At 46.5% G+C, this 20,238-nt stretch overlaps 1 protein-coding gene across 1 annotated transcript in view; it reads left to right on the top strand.

The window, feature by feature from the left end:
- Window positions 1–6,449: 6,449 nt before the first annotated feature.
- Window positions 6,450–20,238, top strand: part of TOP1 (DNA topoisomerase I) — a 65,549-nt gene continuing 51,760 nt past the window's right edge. The window contains exons 1-2 of the mRNA XM_054274669.1: window positions 6,450–6,591; window positions 7,091–7,115. Of these exons, the coding sequence (XP_054130644.1) occupies window positions 6,559–6,591; window positions 7,091–7,115 (58 nt within the window). The 5' untranslated portion in view covers window positions 6,450–6,558. The remainder of the gene's footprint in view (window positions 6,592–7,090; window positions 7,116–20,238) is intronic.

The raw sequence follows: 20,238 nt of genomic DNA, 5'->3' as shown, positions 1-20,238 counted from the left end.
TGAGGTGCTGCTGGCTTTGCTCTCTGGGGTGAGCCCTGCCAGCCCTGAATGAACAGCCCTGACATGTTCTGCTCCTGCCCTTGCTGATGGTTCACCACATCCTAATATCAATGCAAGGATTTGCACCCAGGCTGGACCCAGGCATGGTTTGATGGGCTGGGAGGGGATGCTGAGAGCTAACCCAGCTCCAGGGAGAGGAGAGACCTTAACAAACCCCACTTTGAGCTACAGCTGCTCAGTAATGGCAGCATTGATCAGGCTGATTAGCTCACACCTGAAAATGCCCCCGCTCCTTTGGGTCACTCTCACCCGATCAGCAGAGCATCCCACACCTGCATTTCTCACCCCATCACCTCCTGGCAGGGAGGAACCACAGCCTCATCTGCCACATGAAGAGTTGAAACACAGAGCCCAAAACAAGGGTAACCTACAACAGACCCTCCTTAAAGTAGGAGGTTTGCAGCCCCAAAAGCAGGGCTGGTGTCTATCTCACCTTTACCAAGGGTCAACTCACAAAAGACCTTCCGGTTTATTTTCTAAATAAAGGGTATCAGGGTATAAATACCCTGGTTTATTTTCTAACTAAAGGGCATCAGGTCTATCCAGAGCTCAGGAAGAGCTGCAGAAGAGAGCTGAGGCACTCGGGAAGAGCTGCCAGTGCCTTTCTGGCTGTCCAGGGAGTGTGCTGAAGGGATGCAGGATGCAGGGGATGCAGGATCCCTTAGACAGCTGGGTGACCAAGCGGTCCTGGGGCCTTCCCTGCCGTGAGAAGCAGCGGTTCAGTGAGCACAGACACCAAGAGAAAGCTGTGCCAGAGCAAGAATCAAGCAGCTCTTGCAGCTCCTTCTCACTGGGAAGTGCTGCCCAATTGCGTGGGGCCACCAAAGCTAATAAAGCCATTAATGGGGCCACATGTCACCTCCTGACTAAGGCGTGAGCAATTCACACCTCCTTCGAGCTTTCAAGCCGGAATGCACCCACGTTTGACTCCTCTCCATCCTGGAGGACAAGCCAGCTTAAGGTTAGTTCCCCACATTTTGCGGGGCTCTCTTCCACTGAGTTTTCCCGGCTAGGCTGAGCTTAGGCTGTCTCAGAGCCCTCCAGATAAAAGCAGATTTTTGGCACGGGACAGGAGGGCGATGGCAACTGGCACGTCACAGGGAAGCTGTGCCAAGAGTCTCTGCTGAATTTTCAGTGCTTGTCACTGACTCCAGGAAAGTCTTTAAAGGCTCCTTTTCTAAAGTGTTCCCGAGTTCAGCAGGGCCAGTCTCTGGGATACGTCTGGACTGGCACTTGGAGTGAGGAGTATCAGAGCTCCCGTGGATTTTGGATGCGTTCAGGCTGCTTGGATCTCCTGGAGTTGGGCCCAGCATTCTCCACGTGGCGCAACTCCAGAAATGGAAACACTCCAAGTGAGCAGTTTCTTTCCCAAAATGGGGATTCTTTTCCCCTTTGGATGGAAAACAGTAGACACAGGAGAAATATTATCTCATTCTACTGTGAAGGAGAGCCATTTATTAACTGTGGATACCAAATTTAACTTGGTATTTTTTAATTGCAGTTGCGATGTGAATAGAACTGCTTGGATGCTTTTCCTTGCAATGTCAGGAATCTGCATCACAGAATTATGTCACATTGTGAGAAACAGCCACTGAAATCAACTACAGGAGATAAAAGCGAAACCAGCTAGCCTAAATTCATGAGAAATTCATTGCGGGGGGGGGGGGGGCACAGATTATACGAAATGGCTCCTTATCTCAGCTCTATTTGCAACATGTGAACGCTCTAAAAGAGCCATCCCATTGCCTCCCACGCCTGCCACGTTATGCAAGGGTGGCTTTTCTCACGTGCTCTGGGGCTCCCAAAGCACCCACGCTCTGCTGCAGGGAGCCCCGAGTGGGGTAATCTCCAAACACCGGGCACTGACTGCTCTGCAAGGCAAAATGAGGAGGCCAGGCTGAAGTAAGGTGGTGTTTATGGGCTTCTCATTGGTTTTTTCTCATTGTTTTCTCAAGCAGGAGAGTCGCTTTTATTTGCTAGGAGCAGGAAGGCAATGAGGCACAGAGGGATGGATGGAGAGATGTGCCTGACAGCATTTGGTGTCACACACTGGCCGTGCAGCAGGCACAAGCCATCACAGCAGATGTGTGTGGGAATGTTAGCTGGAAATCCAGGTACGTGCTCCTTGGATTATGATCCAAATGTTCTCCTTTCCAGTACACCAACCTCTCTAGCACTGCTGTCTCTCTTAACCAAGGCAAATGAGGACATAATGAAGTTCAAGTGATATCAGCTATTGTTTTCTAGCTGGTAATTTCCCCGGACTTCTGCAAGCTTCTCCCATCCCAGGTGAAACTCAGTAATTAAGACTGACCTTTGAAAGCTCCCACTTACAGTTGTATCTGCTGGTTCTGCTTAATTTGCTCCCTTGCCTTACATATAAAACTGTGAATAATTGCTGCAGTTTATTAAAGTGCATTCCTTTCAGAGCACTGAGATCATTTCGTTTCAATGCATCCGACAGTACATAATATGTATGAGTGTTTTGAGCAGGTCATGCTAATGAAAAATGAGTGGGGAGTCGTGTATCTGACTGTTCCTATTTTGTACCAGTGTCACTTGGTTCTAGAGACAGCAGGTTTGCAGGATGACGCCAGTTGGGAATCCTGCACATCAGGCAGGTCTCTGGCTGTGAAAAAAATGTACAGTAGTGATAGAAATATCCAAACCATAGCTCTTACTAATGAGCTGAGGCTAAAAAAATCATTACAGGCTTTTAAAAATTAGAATTTTGGGTTTAAATGTGTTTTGTAACTGGTTCTTTGTTACCTCTTCACAAGCAAAATGCATTTGTTTCATATTCAGATGGAGGGGTTTTGTTGCTTTTTTTTTCCCCTCCTAAAACATACATACTAGAAACTGGCTGCTGCCTCTGACAAAATTTTTACTAAATTATATATACAAAATTATATAAACTAAACAAGTGAACTTGGATCTGTGGGACTGCTAATAAAATTGAATGAGTTGGCCGTGTTGTGCTCTTCCTTCTGCACTCCAAAATAAGCTCTAAGGCCTGAACTTTTGATATTGTAATCAAAAACACCGAGACATAAGCACATTTAATTACCAGTGTTGTTTTGCTTTCAAACTTGAAATGCATCATATAATCAAGTTAAAAATAAAGGAGAATTAACTGAAGGAACACAATGTGGATGGCTTCACCTGAGGCTAAGAGCAAGGCTTGGAAAGAGGGCTGTGGAAGGTTTAGGGGTTTGGATGTCGAGGTTTCTTGTCTTATGTTGGTCCTTGCAGGAGAGTGGGGACTCAGGCTGGAGCATCCTGATACAGGACTGCAAAGCTGCCCAGGAAAACAGCACCCACCTCCCTCTCCCAAAACATGCACCCTGAGCACAGCGTGAGGCCCCCAGTGCAACAGATAAATCCAATCTCACAATTCACCAGGATCAAGAACTGGAGGCTTTCCTACTGGTTTTGTATCCTGGGTGATTTATGATTTAATTTAAACACATAGTTTCCAGCTGTTTCTTTTTGCAGGCAATCACCTAGGCTACATTAACCCGACGGTGATGTACTGGTCCCAGGGAGCCCCGGAGAGAGACCGCAGCACTCCGAGGTGTGAACTTCCCCCATTTATCTTGATGGGCGTGCACAGCCTCGGCAGGGAAGCGGGTCCAAGCGCGTTAACCCCTTCGCTGCCAGCCTCCACCGTGGAAAGGGCTGCTTAGAATCAGAATCCCCCGAGCTGGAAGGGATGCACAAGGATCACCGAGTTCAACTCCCACCTAGGACAACCCCAAGAATCCCCAGTGCTTGAGGGCGTTGTTCAAATGCTTCTCTGAGTCTGGCAGGCTTGGGGCCACGGCCACTTCACAGTGGTGTGTCCTGTATGAGCCTTTTTCTCCTTCGGCAGAGCTCCCGTGTCCCAAGGGATGCCAACGTGGAAGGGGGTGAGGGAGGTTCAGCCTCCTGGACAGTGGTGCTGCAGGTTTTAGGTTTGGAGATCAGAAGGTTTCTTATCATACAGCTCCTTGCAACAGATGGGGCCACACAGGTGTTCTGGTTTAATGTGTTTTGAACAAGCTGTATATTTATATATATATATAGAACCCTGCCTCTTGGGTTCTAGCAGCAGAGCAGGGGCTCCCTGCAGGCTCTAGGATAACCCTGTGGAACACTGGGGACAAAACGGATCCCAGGGCATGGCTGGGTTTGGGAGGTGCCTCTGCAGGCTCACCTGCAGCAGGTTGCACAGGTTTGTGTCCCGCTGGGATTCCAGCAGCTCCAGAGGAGGAGGCTCCGTGTGGCAGATGGGAAGCGATTCCTGGGAGGCAGCTCGGGCTGTCTCAGCTGCAGGCTCCCGCGCCGTGTGAGAGGTGTTTGACATTCGAGCACAAGGTTGTGCTCGTCCCTAAAGGCTCTGGAGCTCCTGCCGCGGCAGCGATCCTTGTCAGGACCCGAGATACCAAACCGGGGAGCTCCCTGTTCCTCCGGAGCTCTCCCACCCGGCTGTCAGCAGGCTCCTGCCGGCAGCACAGCGCTGAACCTCCCGTGTGCCGGTTTCGGGGGCTCTGCTTTGCAGGCAGACAGGCAGTGAAGGTGGCAGCTGCTGGAAGGGGCCGGGCTGCCTTCCCCTGCACAGGGCTGGCTGCAGCTGCAGCGCGCCGGGTCCCTTTCTTGTGGCAGGCACAGCCACCTGAGCACGGCTGCTTGGGGAGACAAAGATGCGGGGTTTAAAGTGAAATTGCTGCTTCAAAGGAAGAGCTTTGAGGAATTTCTAATGTTGGAAGCAGGAGGTGCCAGCCCGCTCGCAGGCTGTCTCAAAAGACACAGCCCTGCAGCCCTGGATGGCAGCAAAGGAGGGGCTCAAACCCAGGGCAAAGCCTGCTTTCACCTCATTCTTGTGAGTCAGGGGCACACACCCCTTCCCGGTGTCTGAAACAGCCCTTTCATTATGTTTATATTTAAAAATCTATCAGTGACTAAAGCAGTTTGCATAATAAACAGCTCCAGAGCCAGAAATATTTGCCTGCTCTGGGTAAAAAAAGGAAGTCCTCAGATCCTCTTCTGAAGACAGTAAGAAAGTGACAGAGTTTTCCCTTTGCAGGATATAAATATGCAGTGCAAATAGGTGGCTGCTGTCACTGCTTACATTTTGATGTATCTCTTCAGATAGCCTGGCAGCGCCAGGTTATTTTAGTGTCAAATCAAAGCTCTGGTTGTGTAAAGAAGCTGAGGAAAGGTACAGTCTGTGTTGCAGCAGAGGATGGAAGCTCCAAGAAGACTGGAGGCAGTCCTGTGAGACACGTACCAGCCATGCATACTAAACCTGCCATTTAGTACACCGACAAGAAAACCCGTTTATAAGAGCTGCTGCGGAACAGAAATAAATGTCTTCAGGTTTGGGCTGAGGAAGGAGGGGTGTTTTTCTAGGCAGGCACGTGTTTCATTATCACATTACCTAAAAGAAAATAAAGCTTTGGCCCCTTTTTACCCTCCATTTCCTTGCAGGAGAAAGAAATTTTAAGAGCCTGCTGATGCCAGAAGAAAAACCTTGCGGGCTGATCCCTTTTTAATGCTTTTGTATGCAATGCACCAGTGCTGTCCTTGACTTAAACGAGTCAAGTGAACCCAAACCTGCCTGATCTGCATCTTCCCCCCCCAGCACGTCCCCGTGCTTCCTGCGGCCCCCGCACTCCAGCCCGGTGCGGTGGCGTGCAGAGGCGGACAGCGAGGGGTCAGCAATACCGATAACAGACACTGATAACGAGGGGTCTGCGGGACAGGGGCGCGCACCCGCTCGCCTCCTCTCACTAGGAAATGTTCTAATTGCCCATGCGGTGGTGCCTATGGGGGGGTCTGGCGCGGCGGGACTTCAGGACAGGAGAAGCCCCGAGGGCCCCATGGCCAGCAGAATCCGAGGGCTGCGGGGCCGTCGCTGTGCGGTTATCGCGGGGAGCAGCGCAAACGCCTCCCCTTCAGTGCAGCCCGCCCGCCATGCGGCCCTAGGGGCGGGGCCAGCGGGCGGGGGCGGGACTTGTATGCAAATACAGCCGGCGGGGCGGGGAGGTGGCGCATGCGCGCTGCGCTCACGGAGCAGAACGGGTTCTTACACAATGCACGGGGCCGGACAGCCGCGGGGAGGGGGCGGGGTCTCGCATGTAAATGAGTGCCGGGTTTTGCCGCGCCATTGGATGAGGGAGAGGAAGGGGCGGGACCGGATATGTAAAGCAGCGAGCCGGCGTAGCGCACGGTGGGGGTGCAGCGGGTCGGAGCGGTCATGTCGACGGGGCGTGGCCCGCATGCAAATCATGCCGGCTCTGGGGGCGTGGCTCGGATGCAAATACGCGCGCGGTCGCTTCCCGCCCCCTGCCCGTCAGTCCTCTCCCCGTCGCTTTAAAAGGCGCCGCGCCTGCGCAAAGCGCCGAAACCGGGACTTAGTCTGTTACACAACCGCGCTGCGCTCCCCGCGTCCCGCTCCGCCCGGCGCTCCTCTGCCCGCCGCTCCTCCCGCTCCGCCCGGCCGCCCGCGCCTCCGGCATGAGCGGGGACCAGCTGCACAACGATTCCCAGGTGAGCGCCCCGTGCCCGCCCGCGGGGCGCGCTCCCGGGGGACCCCCGCCGCGGTGCTCGCATCTCGCCGTGCCGGCCCTGGGCTGGCCGCCTCGCCACCCCCCGTAACCCCAGCGGGGGGACCGTGCCCTGCGGCCGCCCCCATAAGTCTGGGCAGAGCCCTGTCAGCCCCGGTGTCCCCCCGCGGTGGGATGGGGGGCGGTGGGAGCGGGGACCCGCGTGTGACCCCCGGGCTGGGCGGACAAGGGGAGGGGGCGCCTGCTGCGCTCCCCCAGCTCGCTCCCCTTTGGGGGGCTCGGGAGGGGGCCCCTCATGAGCCGTGCGGGGGCCGGGGGGGGCGCTTCACCGGTTCCCCCATCACCTTCCGCATCGCGCCGGGCTTTTCCCATTTAGTATTTAATTCCCCTAAAAATGAGGGGTGAGGGCGGGGGTGGGGGTCCCCCGGAGCGCCGCGGAGCCGGGCGTGCTGACGGTGTGTCCCTGTGTGCTCTCCCCGCAGATCGAGGCGGATTTCCGAGCGAACGGTGAGTGCGGCCCCGGCGCGCCCCTCGCACAGACATGGCGTCCCAGAGACTAAGTCCCGGCTCCGCGCTCACCGGCCCCATTGTTCCCATCGAGCTGCCAAAAGCGCCCCTTTCCCGCCGGGATCGGGGCCCCCCGACCCCCGCCGCCCCGAGTGGGGGCACCGCAGGCCCCCGATCCGAGCCCAGCGGCTCTGCCGGGGTCGCCTTTGGGCCCCGATTCCTCCCTGGAAAGTCGCCTTGTCGACGGTCGGGACTTAGTCTCTGCGCCATTTTCTTTTTCTCTCTCTCTCTCTGTGGCTTTTCTCTCCTTCTCCTCCCCGAGCTGCCGCCGAGCCGCCTCTGCAGAGGCACCGGGCCGCCATCCCCGGCACCAGCCCCTTGTAACCGAGGGGAAAGCAAAGTTTTTAGCTTAAAAAAAAATTTTAAATCCCGAGTCGCTTTTTTTTTTTTTTTTTTTAAATCGCAGGCTCCCTCCCCCCACTGCTCCCCGTCTCTGTTCCTTTGAGGGAATCCCTCCCTTCCCCTAAAATGAAAGGTGATTGCAACATGTTGCTCTTTAAAAGAAGCTGCTGCATCCATTTTAAGATCAGTCTTATTTTCTTCCTGGCCATTTAAATGATGTGACTTTACCTTGTTAGACGGTTTTTTTTTTTTTAATTAAAATAAAAACCTACTTTAAAAAACCCAATAGACCATAGTGTAGACAATTCCAGAAAGGTAGGCAGCATCACTTTAGGGACTTTGCAGGCTAACTTAATTTTGTTCAGAAACATTTACAGGAGTCCTGTAATTAAAAAAAAAAAATAGATATACACTGATATATAATTTTTTGTATATGTATATATTTATATATGAATATATATGCATATCTGTCTATATTTATATTCATATATATATATATATATACAGATATACAATATTATCTTTTCTAATCAGCCTGTTGACTGCTAACTTTTTCTGATAATTTATTAATTTTTATAGGAAGCAAGCTGATTGCAAGCCTCTCTCATTTGATAGGTGTCAAATTAAAGGGCTTAAATAAGGTGAAAGGGAGTTGAGGGTATACAACCAACCTTTGTGTGTATGTATTACTGTCACTGTTTGGGATGTGTGAGGAGCTCTGAGCTGTCCCCTGACTGCTGAGTTGTTAGAGGACAAAAAGGGGGTTGAAAATATCTGCTTGACTTATAGTTACACTAATTTTTAGAATGCTTCTCTGGATGATGTCCACGTGCCTGGTTGCTTTGTAGGCTACTGCGTGTAAATATTTACAGATCTACGCTTGCGAGCACCTTTCGTTCTGTCAGTTCATTGGAATGTGATTGTGTGTGTACAGCAGGAGCAGACAGTATTAAATATGCACGTTTTGAACTCTTCATTTCTATTCTGAATTTATAGTGGGGCTCTATGAATAATTGTTATCAGGAAAAAAGGGTGCAGTGGATTTCCCAAGAAGTACGGGTGTAACTCTTGTAGCATTTTAAATATACTTGCTTCATCTAAGGATCATATTTATTTAGGGAAAAATACTCCCTGGTAAGCTTTAGTTATTTAGTACTGTTGTACATAGAGGAAGTGATGTATATTTGACCTTTTGACTCCATCTTCCAGTGAACCTTTCAGAGGGATTTTTCTCCTCTATTGTGACCATGTGCTGTTTTATTCTTCTGAGCTTTAGTCATACAGCTCTTAAAACTCCTGTGGTTTTTATTTCTACCATGTGTTGAAGGAATTCAATACAGAAATTCAAAGTCAGACACCTTGATGGAAAAACTGAATTCCTGGTCAATCAAGCACACCCAACAAATCCATACCAGTGCAGGCATCAGCACCCCTTTTCTCTTACTGTAATTATTTGTGACAGTCATGTAACATCACTGTCATTGATCAGAGGCCCCTAACCCCCAAAACCCTTTTCGGCATTGGAAGGTATGTGTAACCCTGTTAGTCTTGCTGAGGGAATAATGCTGAATAGACACTGGACTCTCTGACCTTGTGACCACCCCTGATCTCCCTGAAAATCTGTCACCTCTCTTGCTCTGAGCCTGGTTTCCCCTGCTCAGGAGCTCTTTGCACTGGTGCGTTGGGAATTGTCACACACGGAAACGAGAACAGCGCTTCTCCTTCAGGCAGAGCACTGAGCCTCTCACTCTTATTTTCTTGATTTTTGATCCTATTTAGTGGCAAAGAGTAGGAGTGGATGGTAAGAATCCCAAGTGCCAGGTTTTTTTTCCCCCTAGATGCTTAGAATCGGTTTGTACTTTGATTATTGTCAGGCAGCACTAAACAGTAGAGTCAACTCCTTTTAGGCCTCCTGTACTTCACATTTGGGGGAAGGGAAGTTTTTCTGGGGGCTGGTACTGACTCATTCTAAGTGTTGAGTGTAGCAGCAGTAAACATTTTTGTTAGTAGAGAGTGTTTTGGGTGACTTTTGGTTAGTGTATCAGTAATAGGGCAGCTTAAGCACTTAGAAGCTTCCTGTTGTTATTAATGTTCCTATCTGGGTCAGTGGACACACTACCTCGAGTTGTGGTCACACAAGTTGTTGCAGCTGCAGTAGGTGGGGTGGATCTGCCCATTGCAGGTCAGCACGGTGCAGCTGCTTGAGGCTGGGTCTGGTTACACACCCATTTCATTGATAGCAGGCTGGTGCTGGGTATGAGAGGGGTGCCAGCTGTAAATACGTGTTCCTGGCTATTTCTTGTCATTAAATTGCCAGATCACTCTAAGCAAGAGTGTCCTGGGCAAATTCCAACTTGAGTAATTGCATTCCATTTCAATATATAGGTTTTCCCCCTGTTTGGCTGTGGTGGGTATTTTTTTCACCTTAGCTGTATTTTTAGTATCCGTACGCATTGCAAAGAATTTTCCATGTTCAATCCTAGCAGTGGCTGTGTGCACACCATGCTGAGAGCAGTATTGTGCTGAAACAGCCAGCCTTTGCTGCAAGTAACATCCTTGCAGTCCTCAGCATTCAGAAGGGAAATGGAGTCCAAAATTGTTGTTTCCAACTACAGCTTGGATGCTGAAAATGTCCCCACCTCCACAGATTTGGATTCTATTGAGTTTTGCCTTTAAGAGCTTTGTTACTCAGGTTGGATGTAACAACCTCTTGCTACTGAGGGCAACGAGACTAAAAGCAATTTATCTTGACTTTGAGCTCTCCCATTGTGTTTGCAGAGTGCAGCAGATAAAAATTACTTTTGTTTGCAAAATAATCAAATTGCATTGCAAAACTACTGAATTCTACTAACTGCTATTAGTGCCTAGGCTGCTCAGCAGCCTGTGATCAGAACTTGTGTAAAATCCAGAAGTGCTCAGTGTGTAGACTGAGGACATCACCCCAAGCAGTGCTTTTTGCTTCCAGTTGATTTGGCCAGTAATGTTAAGATGCAATTTGAGGTCAAGTATCACTGGAGTAACCATTACAGTGTATTAACAGGAGTCAAGTGTGAATTTGTCCAGCCTCACAGAGGTGGCTTCTGCAATTCAAACATGTTTGAAGGAGGGGCTTGCAGTGAGTATTTTTTTGGAGAAAAAAACTGAAGCATCTTATCAGGAACTGGCAGGGTTTCTTTGTTGGCCCAAACGCTCGTGGGGCATCTGTGTATTTATCAGGCTGGCAACATGAAGGAATGAGCAAGAGGGAAATTCAAATTAAATAACATGAGTGCTGAACCAAATGCCTTACAAGTTAAGGAATTTCAGCACGTTTTGTGTTTTGCATTAAATTCATGTTTCATGGATGACAGAGCTGTGCAATAAGAGGTGTGGGTGATTTAAATGCTAACAAACTGTAGAGCAACATAGCAGAGATCTTTAGGATTTCTCAGTGGTTGTGAAACAGTCTGTTGGAGACCAGATTTGTGCTTCCTTGCTGCTGCCTTTGCCGGCGCCTTCTGGATGGGTGAGAGTTTTTTGAAGGAGAGCAGGGCCACTTCTGGCACAGGGCTGTGTGTACCTTAGCACTGCTGTTAGAGCCACTGTGCTAAACAAACTGCACGGATTTAGGAAGTGTGAAGGCACTGCCTGTGCTCTGTGTGTGTGTGACATGGCAGGGAGAAACTGTCTTTTAAGTTCCCTGGGAACACGTCTCAGGAATGCTTTAAATGTCAAACGTTTGGCAAGGGATCCAAAGTACAAAAGGTAATTAATAGTATTTAGGTGCAGATTGATATCTCTGCTGAAAATTTCCTTTGCTTTTTCTGTGATGCATGGAGATGAGAACCCAGAAGAATGTAGCTTGTTCCTTCCTTGCATGGCTCCCTGCCTTCGCTCCAGACTGCAGTGCTGGTGGTGAGCCTGCATTGTGGGAAGTGCTGCCCACAGCCTCAGAACAATACTGGGGTAGTTTTAAGTCTGCAACCACTTCGAATTTTTTTTTCGTGTTTTTTGTTTGGTTTTGTTTGTTTGTTTGTTTTTTAATTTCAGAAGTATTTTACATAAGACGCCAATCTCTGCAAAATTTCCTAGTTTTGTTTTTGCATTAATTTTCAATATGTTCACAGCAATCTCTCTCAGGGCTTGTTATGATATGACAGTGTAGCTTCACTCTGGGAATTTTCAGATTGTGATAGGTGAGAGTACTCTGAAGTAAATTTGTCATTCATGATGCTTCTCAGAAATGTAAATAAACATATTGTTGGTAAGCTGTTCTGCACTATCATGTGCGACATGAGTTGGTTGCATTTATTTTCCCCAGCAGAAGCCTCAGAAGGGCTTTGCTAAAGACCTTGAGGTCTGTTGTGTTAATTGTTCTGACACATTCAGCATTTAGGTTAAAACTTAAAGGGTGTCTGGTGGGAGTGGGGAGTTGAGTGTGTTTCTGGGAGCTGCAGCCAACTTGTGTTTTTGTTAAAACTCAGCAGAATTACTTAAATGTGCTGGAAGATGTGTTTCAGGGGTTAATGGCCCGTGTGTTTCTTCCTCCTAGCAGGTTTTCTTAAGATGTTTCTTCTTTCACTCCAGTGTTAAGCACTCTCTGTTATTAGTGAGTTATCAGGCTTCTTTGTTTACTTTGTAAAACATGAAACATTTTGAACCAGGGGATCTCTGTAAAAGTGTGCTCTTTTTACATGGCTTCATGTAAATTAGACACACAGCTCATAAATGTGATCAAGCACAAATCAGATTTAATTTCATTTACAACTGTGACTTCAGATATTCGTTAGATAGTTCATTGAATTCCAACCTCCTGAGTTGCACTGTCAGCAGAAACTGCAATAATATGTAATTATAGCAAGTACTTAACATCTCATTGACTCAAATTCCTCTGTTAATGATTTCACCGGATTCCTGTTAAAGTAATACCTGCTGAAATAGCACAAGCCACTGCCCTGTTAGAGGGAGGCTCCAGGTCGGATTCTTCCTGATGTTGTAAATTGCTGTAGTTCTGCTAAATCAGTGGAGCACTGACAGTGTATCTGCTTTTTTGTTACTCGGTCAGGGATGGGCTTTAATGACACAGTGACTATTTAAGAGAAATACAATTTAACCTAGGAAATCATTGCAGATTTCTTTTTCCTGTGGCTTTTCAAGATGGGACAGTTTCTCTTTCAAGTTCTCTTGAGCTGATTGTGCTGATTCAGTTTCTCATATCCTTGAAGAACATTCACAAATATTTATTGGCTTGTTAAATTTAATTGATTTTGTGGCTTCCAGTTTTATAGATACTGCTCCCCATTTTATAGAAAACCTCACACTCCAAAACATGGAAGCAAAATCTATTTAGTGTTATATATGCTGCTTCTGCCTGGGTTTTTGAAGGTCTGTATCTTAGCTTTCCAAATCTGAGAGAAGATAGATGTTGAAATCAGTGTTTATTACATTGCTGTCCTGGGACTGTCCCTTTTGACAGAGCATATGACACATTCTCCCTGCAGGACTCTCTGTTCTGAGCTCTTCAGCACTGTCAGCATTCAAATGTGGCTCATCTTTAGATTTCAGAATTTCAGATTCCTCCTGGTCAGGGAATGAGAGAAGGATATGAGCTTGCTGTGGTTTCAGCAGCGAGTTTGCTGCTGTTCTGCTCTTCTGAAAAAAACAGTAGAAAATAAATGTAAAACCCATTTCATAGCTGCAGTAGGACTACTCCTTTTAAAGTGCTCCCAGTTGTGAGTCCTCTGTGAGTGCTCTGGTGGCTCCACTGTCCATCAGAGGTTGAACACTGGAGTAACTACAGTGTGGAAGTGCTGTTCCAGGCAGAGCAGAGCAGAGAGAGCCTTTCTGCTGCAGGCTCCTGCTATTCCCTGCTCAGCTGAGCACGTTGTAGTAGTGGTTTCCCGGTGTGTATGAGACTCCAGTATGTTTAGCACAGCGTTTGTTCAAAATGTCCTGGCTGACATAAATGCTAAATAGTTCCAGTGGATTTAATGAGGTTTATAGTTGGAAATATTTTCATCTTGAATGCTTGCTTTTTAAACTAGTGATCTTAGTCAACTGCTGTAATATCTTGTGGTGTCACAGCGAGAGTTAGGACTTTGGGAAGGTGATGTGAAAAGAAAGGCTGAAGTTATATTTGGATTCTTGTGACCTGTATGGTGTAAGGAGGATTAAAAAATTGGTTTTGGCTTCAGAAATATGAGCATACCTGCATATTTTAAAGTGGAAATTTGGTTTCTAAATTTGACTTCTGTAGCTGCTCAGCTGATGAACAAGTGAGAGCTCCAGAGCTGAGAATGACAGTGGAGAATGTAAAGCAGTAGTCAACCTTCCTGAAATTTATTCTTTTGTAACATGTACTTAGTATCAATAATTTTCCAACTTCTTTGAGAAAAAAATCAGGATTTTTTAAAAATCCTTGTCTGTGTCAGCAGGAGCAGTGGCAGGAAATACATTTTTTGTGCCAGTCCTTGCAACAAACAATAATCTGGGAGATCCTCCAACTTGTGGAGATCAGACTTGATGCTTTTGGAGACGTGGGAGACCTTGGCAATTAGTTCTCTATTAATACTAATGATAGAGATGGAGTTCTGTAATGAGGGAAGATGAGTAGGAGAAGGACAGCAGTTCAAGTAAGAATTGCCTCACAAATTTTCTAGTGTTGTCACAGAGTTCTGATGATGTTTCCCATAATCTCAAGGCCTGTTTCTCTGCTAGAATAAAATACTCTACTGCTGGGGAAGTTCACCTTGTTTCATGGCTGTTGCTTGAGTCTGAGCAGTTTCTCTCAGAGGTGGTTGCAGCAGTAGTTCAGTTTGGAAGAGTGACTTGCACTGACAGCTGCTCTGGGCTTGGATCTGCCTGTTCCCAGCATGAAGGAGTCCCAAGGACAGGCAGCAGTGAGCATGCCTTACCCTGTCTTGGGAGGCTTTGGAGGCAGGGGCTGGAAAATGTCTGAAGTGCTGATCTTGATGGGATGGGGGCAGTGCAGGCTCACTGGAGGCACAGCAGGAAAGTTAGTGTAGGTGCTTGTCACTCAGCCTCAGCAGACAGTGTCTCCTCAAGAAAAACACCCTGCTTCTCCACCTGGAGTACTTAAACCCTTCCTAAGTTTGAAGATGTTGACTTCTGAAACTGAGATGATGGCAAGGTAAAGAGGGACAGCATCAGAGTGTTGGGAAATGGTTTTAATTGGAGGCTCCTGTCAGTCTCAAAGAGACAAAAGTTCCTTCCCACAGAGCTTCCGATCAGTAGAGGTTTTTATTCCTTATTGATATTTTTGACGTGAGTGTATTTGTTCATGTTCACAAGCTTGCCATATGCTTTGTGCAGTTGTGAGCTGTGTGGGTGTCCCTGTATGTATTTTTATCTTATACCTTCGTCAGAGAAGGAGTTTTTTAAGGAGTGTTAGCAAGACAATGGCTTTCTTCTCTATTAGTGTTGCAGAATGCTGAGCCTCGAAAGATGGAGATGGTGTCCATCAAAAGATGGAGATTTTCCTTTATGATTCTGCCCAGCATAGACATGTTACAGACAGATGGACATTCATGGAATTCAGCTTTGCAGCAGAGTGATTCTGCAGCTGCCTGTATCTTTCCATCACTGGAGAGAGATTGATTTCTGCCTCAGGAAAGCTTGGAGTGTACTTGTAGCCTCGCTAAAATATTTTTATCAGTCTGTGTAACTCATCTTTGGCCATGTCCATTAAACTCATGTTCCATGGTGGGGATGTACTTGTGTCCTGGTTTTGGGCAGGCTGGAGTTAAGTTTCTTCCTAGTAGCTGGTGCAGTGCTGTGCTTTTGGGTTTGGTATGAGAATAGTGTTGATAACACACTGATGTTTTAGTTGTTTGGACAACTAGCTAAGTGCCTGCTAGGTCTCATCAGCTGCAGGGTACAGCTGACAGTCTCTTTCACACACACAGCATTCAGCACATAGTGCAGCTTTATTTGGGGGAGAAATACTCTTACATTCTCAATGAAGGCATAGTTCTGCTTCTTCAAGATGTCCATTTTCTTCCATAATGATATTTTTCAGTGATTTTCTAAAAATAAGACCCTGGTGGCTTTTATTCCTTATTGCTCATTTTGTAATCCCAGTCATTGATTTGCATAGTGTTACTAATTTTTGCAGCAAGCATCCAGGACCTCAGTAGTTGAATATTTTGCTTAAGAGTAAATGATAACAAGAAATTAAATATGAGATTTGGTGTTGAACATGCATAAACTGCATACAGCTTTTCTGTCTAAAACCCACTGTTTGGCTGCCCTGAAATAAGTTTTACCAAATGCTTTGGAATTTCTGAAATGTTGGGCTCACTCTACTACTGAATGTATGCAGCAGGAAATTGGAAGTTGTCTTGTTTCCATCCAAATATCTGGTCAGTTTGGTGCAGCAAGATGTGTGGCAGTGTCTAAAGGGAATAATTTTAAGAATTTTTAAGAACAGTTTTTTTAGACATTGGCCAGAGATGTGGCTTCATAGTTAAAAAGTCAAGAAAATATTTCCTAGGGATGGAGCAATCCCCAAGTGCAGATAGCTTTTTAATTTTTTCCTGGCATTTGTCACATACTCTGCTCTGTTGCCTAATACAGCTTCTGACACACGAGAGCATGAACTTGTAGAGTGTTATCCAGAATATTTTTTCTTTCATTTGTCACTTCTGTGCACATTTCCAATTGAACAGCATTGCAGCAGCTTTTCCTGTGCATGTAACATGGAATAGCTGACCTGTACTTTAGGGCCAGGGCAATGTACTTTAGTTGAACTTTTTATTGATGGCAATATTTTACTGCTCAAGGCTTATCCCGGTATTTGAACAAGGGCCAGACTTGTCAAAACAGCTGCTCCTCTTCCTCTGAGGTTGCACTTTGTTGTTTTGCAGAGGTGGCTTATAAAGACCTTTTAGGAGAGAAGATGCTTCAGTGTTTTTTCTCCTTTTAAACTATAGAGGCTATTGCAGATTTTTACTAGCTGGACGTAGATTTGAGAAACATGGTGATCTTCTGAGTAAAAGGCAGAGATTTCTGGAGTTAGTGTTTAACCACAACTTGTAAGCAGAGTTTTAGGAGGAGAAAAGCACAGGTAGTAGCAGGAGACAGACCAACCAACCCCCTGTTACATACAGTCTCTTTGGGACCTGATAACCAGGTGGGAGGCTGTCTTCCTTCATCTGCTCTGCAGCAGATGCAGGTGGATGGAGTTGGTGCTGTCCTTAGGGAGATCAGTAGCTGATAAGTTGGCAATTCTTATTCCAGCTCCTGGTTTGGTGCAGTGCTGCCTTGCCAGCTGTCAGCTTGTCAGGAGTGCTTGGTGCTCTGCACAGGACATGAGGGTGACGGGTTGAATGTGGAGAGAGACTCTTTTGAAGCTGAAGGCAGGAAGCACCAGGGAGGGACATTTTGTTACTCATGGATGCTGTGTCTGGGTTTAAGGTCATTTGTGCTGTACATTGTTATCTTGTCCTCAGGCCATATTGTTTAAATAGGCAGCACAATGGGGAAAGAGGGAGCACCATGCTCTTCTGTAAGCTGGAGAAACCAGAACATGGTGGAGTGATTTTTTCCAGCACAGAAATAGATGTAAAGCTGTCTGGCTAGGATGGAGATTCAATTCCAGCTTGGACACTTGCTTCTGACTTTTAATTCCTTCTCCAGCTTAGGACCTTATCAAAGGGCAGCACACAGTATAAAAAAAAAGGAGCTTCTGCAGTTTTGGCATATTGTTATATGCAAATCTTATCTCAGGGGTAGGGTGGGCATTTTTTTCTGTGGTACTATGTTATTTTACAAATACTTAATGATACAGAACAAATTAGAAATGTTGTGCGGAAGGTTCTGCAATTAATGAAATCACTGGATTTGCAATAGGGAGCCAGTGTGTTTCTGGTTTGTGTGCAGGGTTCTGGTATCAGGTACATCAGTCTCTTGCACCATACAGCCACCTTGCTATGAGTGTCTCCCAGCTGGGCCTGGAGCAATAGGAAGAGCAAATTATGTCTTCTCCCAGTTTGTGAATGCTGGTGAGTGTGTGAGTAAGATCAGTTTTTGGAAAGATAAAACAGCTGGGCTGGGCAGGTACTGGTTTAAACTTGCCTTAGGAAGGCATCTTACAAGTCAGACGAGCACTCTCCAGTTTAATCCAGCCTTTTGGGAAAAGGGAAGCTGGAGCTCTTTGGAAATCCATGAGAAGGGGATGATTCATTGCAACACAAGCAGCATGTACAAAATGGAGGGATGGAGGAGAGCTAGTGACGTGCTCTGAGGTTTGTTCTCCAGAGTTAATGACCACCAGATGGGGAATAAAAGGCAGCCTGCTTTTCTTTTGAGGGCCGGGAATGTCATTGAGGCTGTTAAAATGTGCTATATCTGTGGTAATGCTGCTTGTGCACAGCAAACCCTTTGATGTGTGGATCAGAGTTAACTTTCCTTGCTGGTGTTTCCCCTCAACACTTGGGTTTTGGCTGAAGATGAGATTCTTGCAGTGTGGTTTACAGAGCACCTCAGGGATACAGAGCAAAAGTCTTTGAGTGCTTTCTGCAGTAGAAAAGGTTCTGCAGGTTGTGTTCCTGTGCACAGTGTAAGCAGCCAGACACCCCGGGGCAGTTGGTTCATGTGGACAGAAATGTGGTATGAGATGAACTCATAACAACAGTGACCTTGATTCACTTCTGCAGCGTTGCCCAATCCCTCTGTAGGTGTCATCTCCATCCATCTCTGCAGTAAGCAAGCACTGGCACAAATCAGAGTCTGAATGTCAGTGCTGTTAACTCTGATGCTCGCAAGTTGTCATCCTAGACGTGTGGAGGTGTTTGGGTAACTTCGTCTTGCTCCATCAGATGGGACATCTCTCCAGCTGCCCAGGATACCTTTGGACATGAATGTGGAAAACATTCGCATTTTTCAAGAGCCTTTTACACTTTTGCAATCTCCTCTCCTCCTGCCCTCTTCCTGCTCCAAAACCTGGAAGACTGTCAGAGGAGCCATCATCTTGTCTGAGTCATGTTATCATAGCTGTGTATGTCACCTGCCCTTCATTAGGGAGCATAAGCAGGCTGTCCTTGAAATACCTGTTTTTATGAGTAGATAGAGTCTTCTAATTTAAAATATGCTGCTCTCTGGATTTTGGTAGCTGTCATAAACAGTGTCTTTCTTTTATCATCAAGCAGGCTTATTCAGTATCACCTGTGTCTAAAGGAAGCTGCTTCCTGGGTTTTAGGCTGTTGTAATCATACAGATATAAAAAGCACAGCTTGGCAGCTTTAGTTGTCAGCATGAGGTCTTGGGAGAGCCCAGCACGGTGTAGTTTTATTTGCCCCAGTCTGTAGCTTGTCTTGCAGTAGATGGAGGCTGCAGCTGGCAATAAGGTGAAGGCTATCCCAGTAATTTAATTCTTAAATTGAATCCTGGGCAAAAGGCAGAAGCAGTTGAACTGGCAAGTGCATCATTTTCTTGTTTCAGAAGTGAAGGTGTAAAGCTGTTGTTCTGGAAGCACTGCTTTCTGTCTAACACATTTTCCCCTTCCTTCCTGTCCTGCCCTGTTGTTGTGACTTCTGTCCACTGATGCATAATCGTCAGTTTATGGTTTTGTTCCACATCACTGTCAAAACATGAGCTCTGTGCACAGCAAAACATGAATTTACATTTGAACCATAGCCTGAGTTAAAACTCTCCTTCCCTGGTTGGAGTGGGCCTCTCCTGCAGCACTCATCCTGGGCGATATTTGCCTCAATCAAGAATCTGATAGATTTTCCTTCAAAGCTGCCAGTGTTATCTGTGCACACCAGCTGAATCTGGTCTGGGTGCACTTCAGCAAGCTGGGTACATGGCTGCTGACAGCAGGGATGGTGAGTTCAGCAGGGGCACTGGATGTCCCAGGAGTCAATCTGTGCTTGGGCTGTGCCCATGCTGCTCAGTGTGCTTGGTGAGAATGTGAAACGATGCTGACACCACGGCCACGTTTCTGAGGGATCAGAGCTTTGCTAAGTCTTTGTGTGCTGAAGTTAGGGTGTATTTTTAAATGGTTTCCTTTGTAGGGAATGAGCTGTGGAGCATTGTTTTGTGAAAGAAGTCCCCTGTAGCTGTATTTCACAATAGCATGAAACAGTGTTCAAAACAGATGTGAGCTTCATTTATTAAGGGCAGAATTAGTTTGGTTTTAATTTAAGTTTTTTTGTTTTTTCTCCCTTTTTGTAAATACCCTATCCATTCACCCTAGCACAGGAGCCTCATGGTCAGATTCTAATCCAGAGTAAGGAAACTTGAATTCCAAAGGGAATTACTTAGTGTGTGATTTTTTTTTTTAAGATAAATTTTTATATTGTCTTTTTGTGTTTATTGACATTTTAATTTCAGAAGGGTTTTGGAATTAGCCTTTGGCAATTACCTCCATAGGTAACCAGAGTCAAACATGGCTTGACTTTAATTGTTTTTCTCCAGTACTAACAAAAGTATTTAAAAATTATTGTAGTACATGAATTACAAACAAGTACAATGGTATTTTTTATCATAGTAGCTCCAGAGGCCAGACAAGTAAGTTTTCAAGTAGTTTTCAGTTCTGGAAAGATAAGGTGTTCAGAAGGGCTTTCTTCTAAGCATCCATGAAGTGTTTGAAGGCTCAAGAATTAGTGCAGATTTGTCATTTCTAGGTTTGTGGCAGGTCTGTTATATCCAGGTCTGAAGGTGCTGTCATTTGGTCAGCAAGTGTCAGGGACACTTGTTCAGTTCCTCATTCTGTAAGCTC

The sequence above is a fragment of the Melozone crissalis genome, unplaced genomic scaffold (genome assembly GCF_028551555.1).
Source record: "Melozone crissalis strain CALT ecotype California unplaced genomic scaffold, PUWL_Pcris_2 ptg000017l_1, whole genome shotgun sequence".
NCBI lineage: Eukaryota > Metazoa > Chordata > Aves > Passeriformes > Passerellidae > Melozone > Melozone crissalis.
Note: the sequence above shows the minus strand (reverse complement) of the source record. Positions and strands in the feature narration are given on the sequence as shown.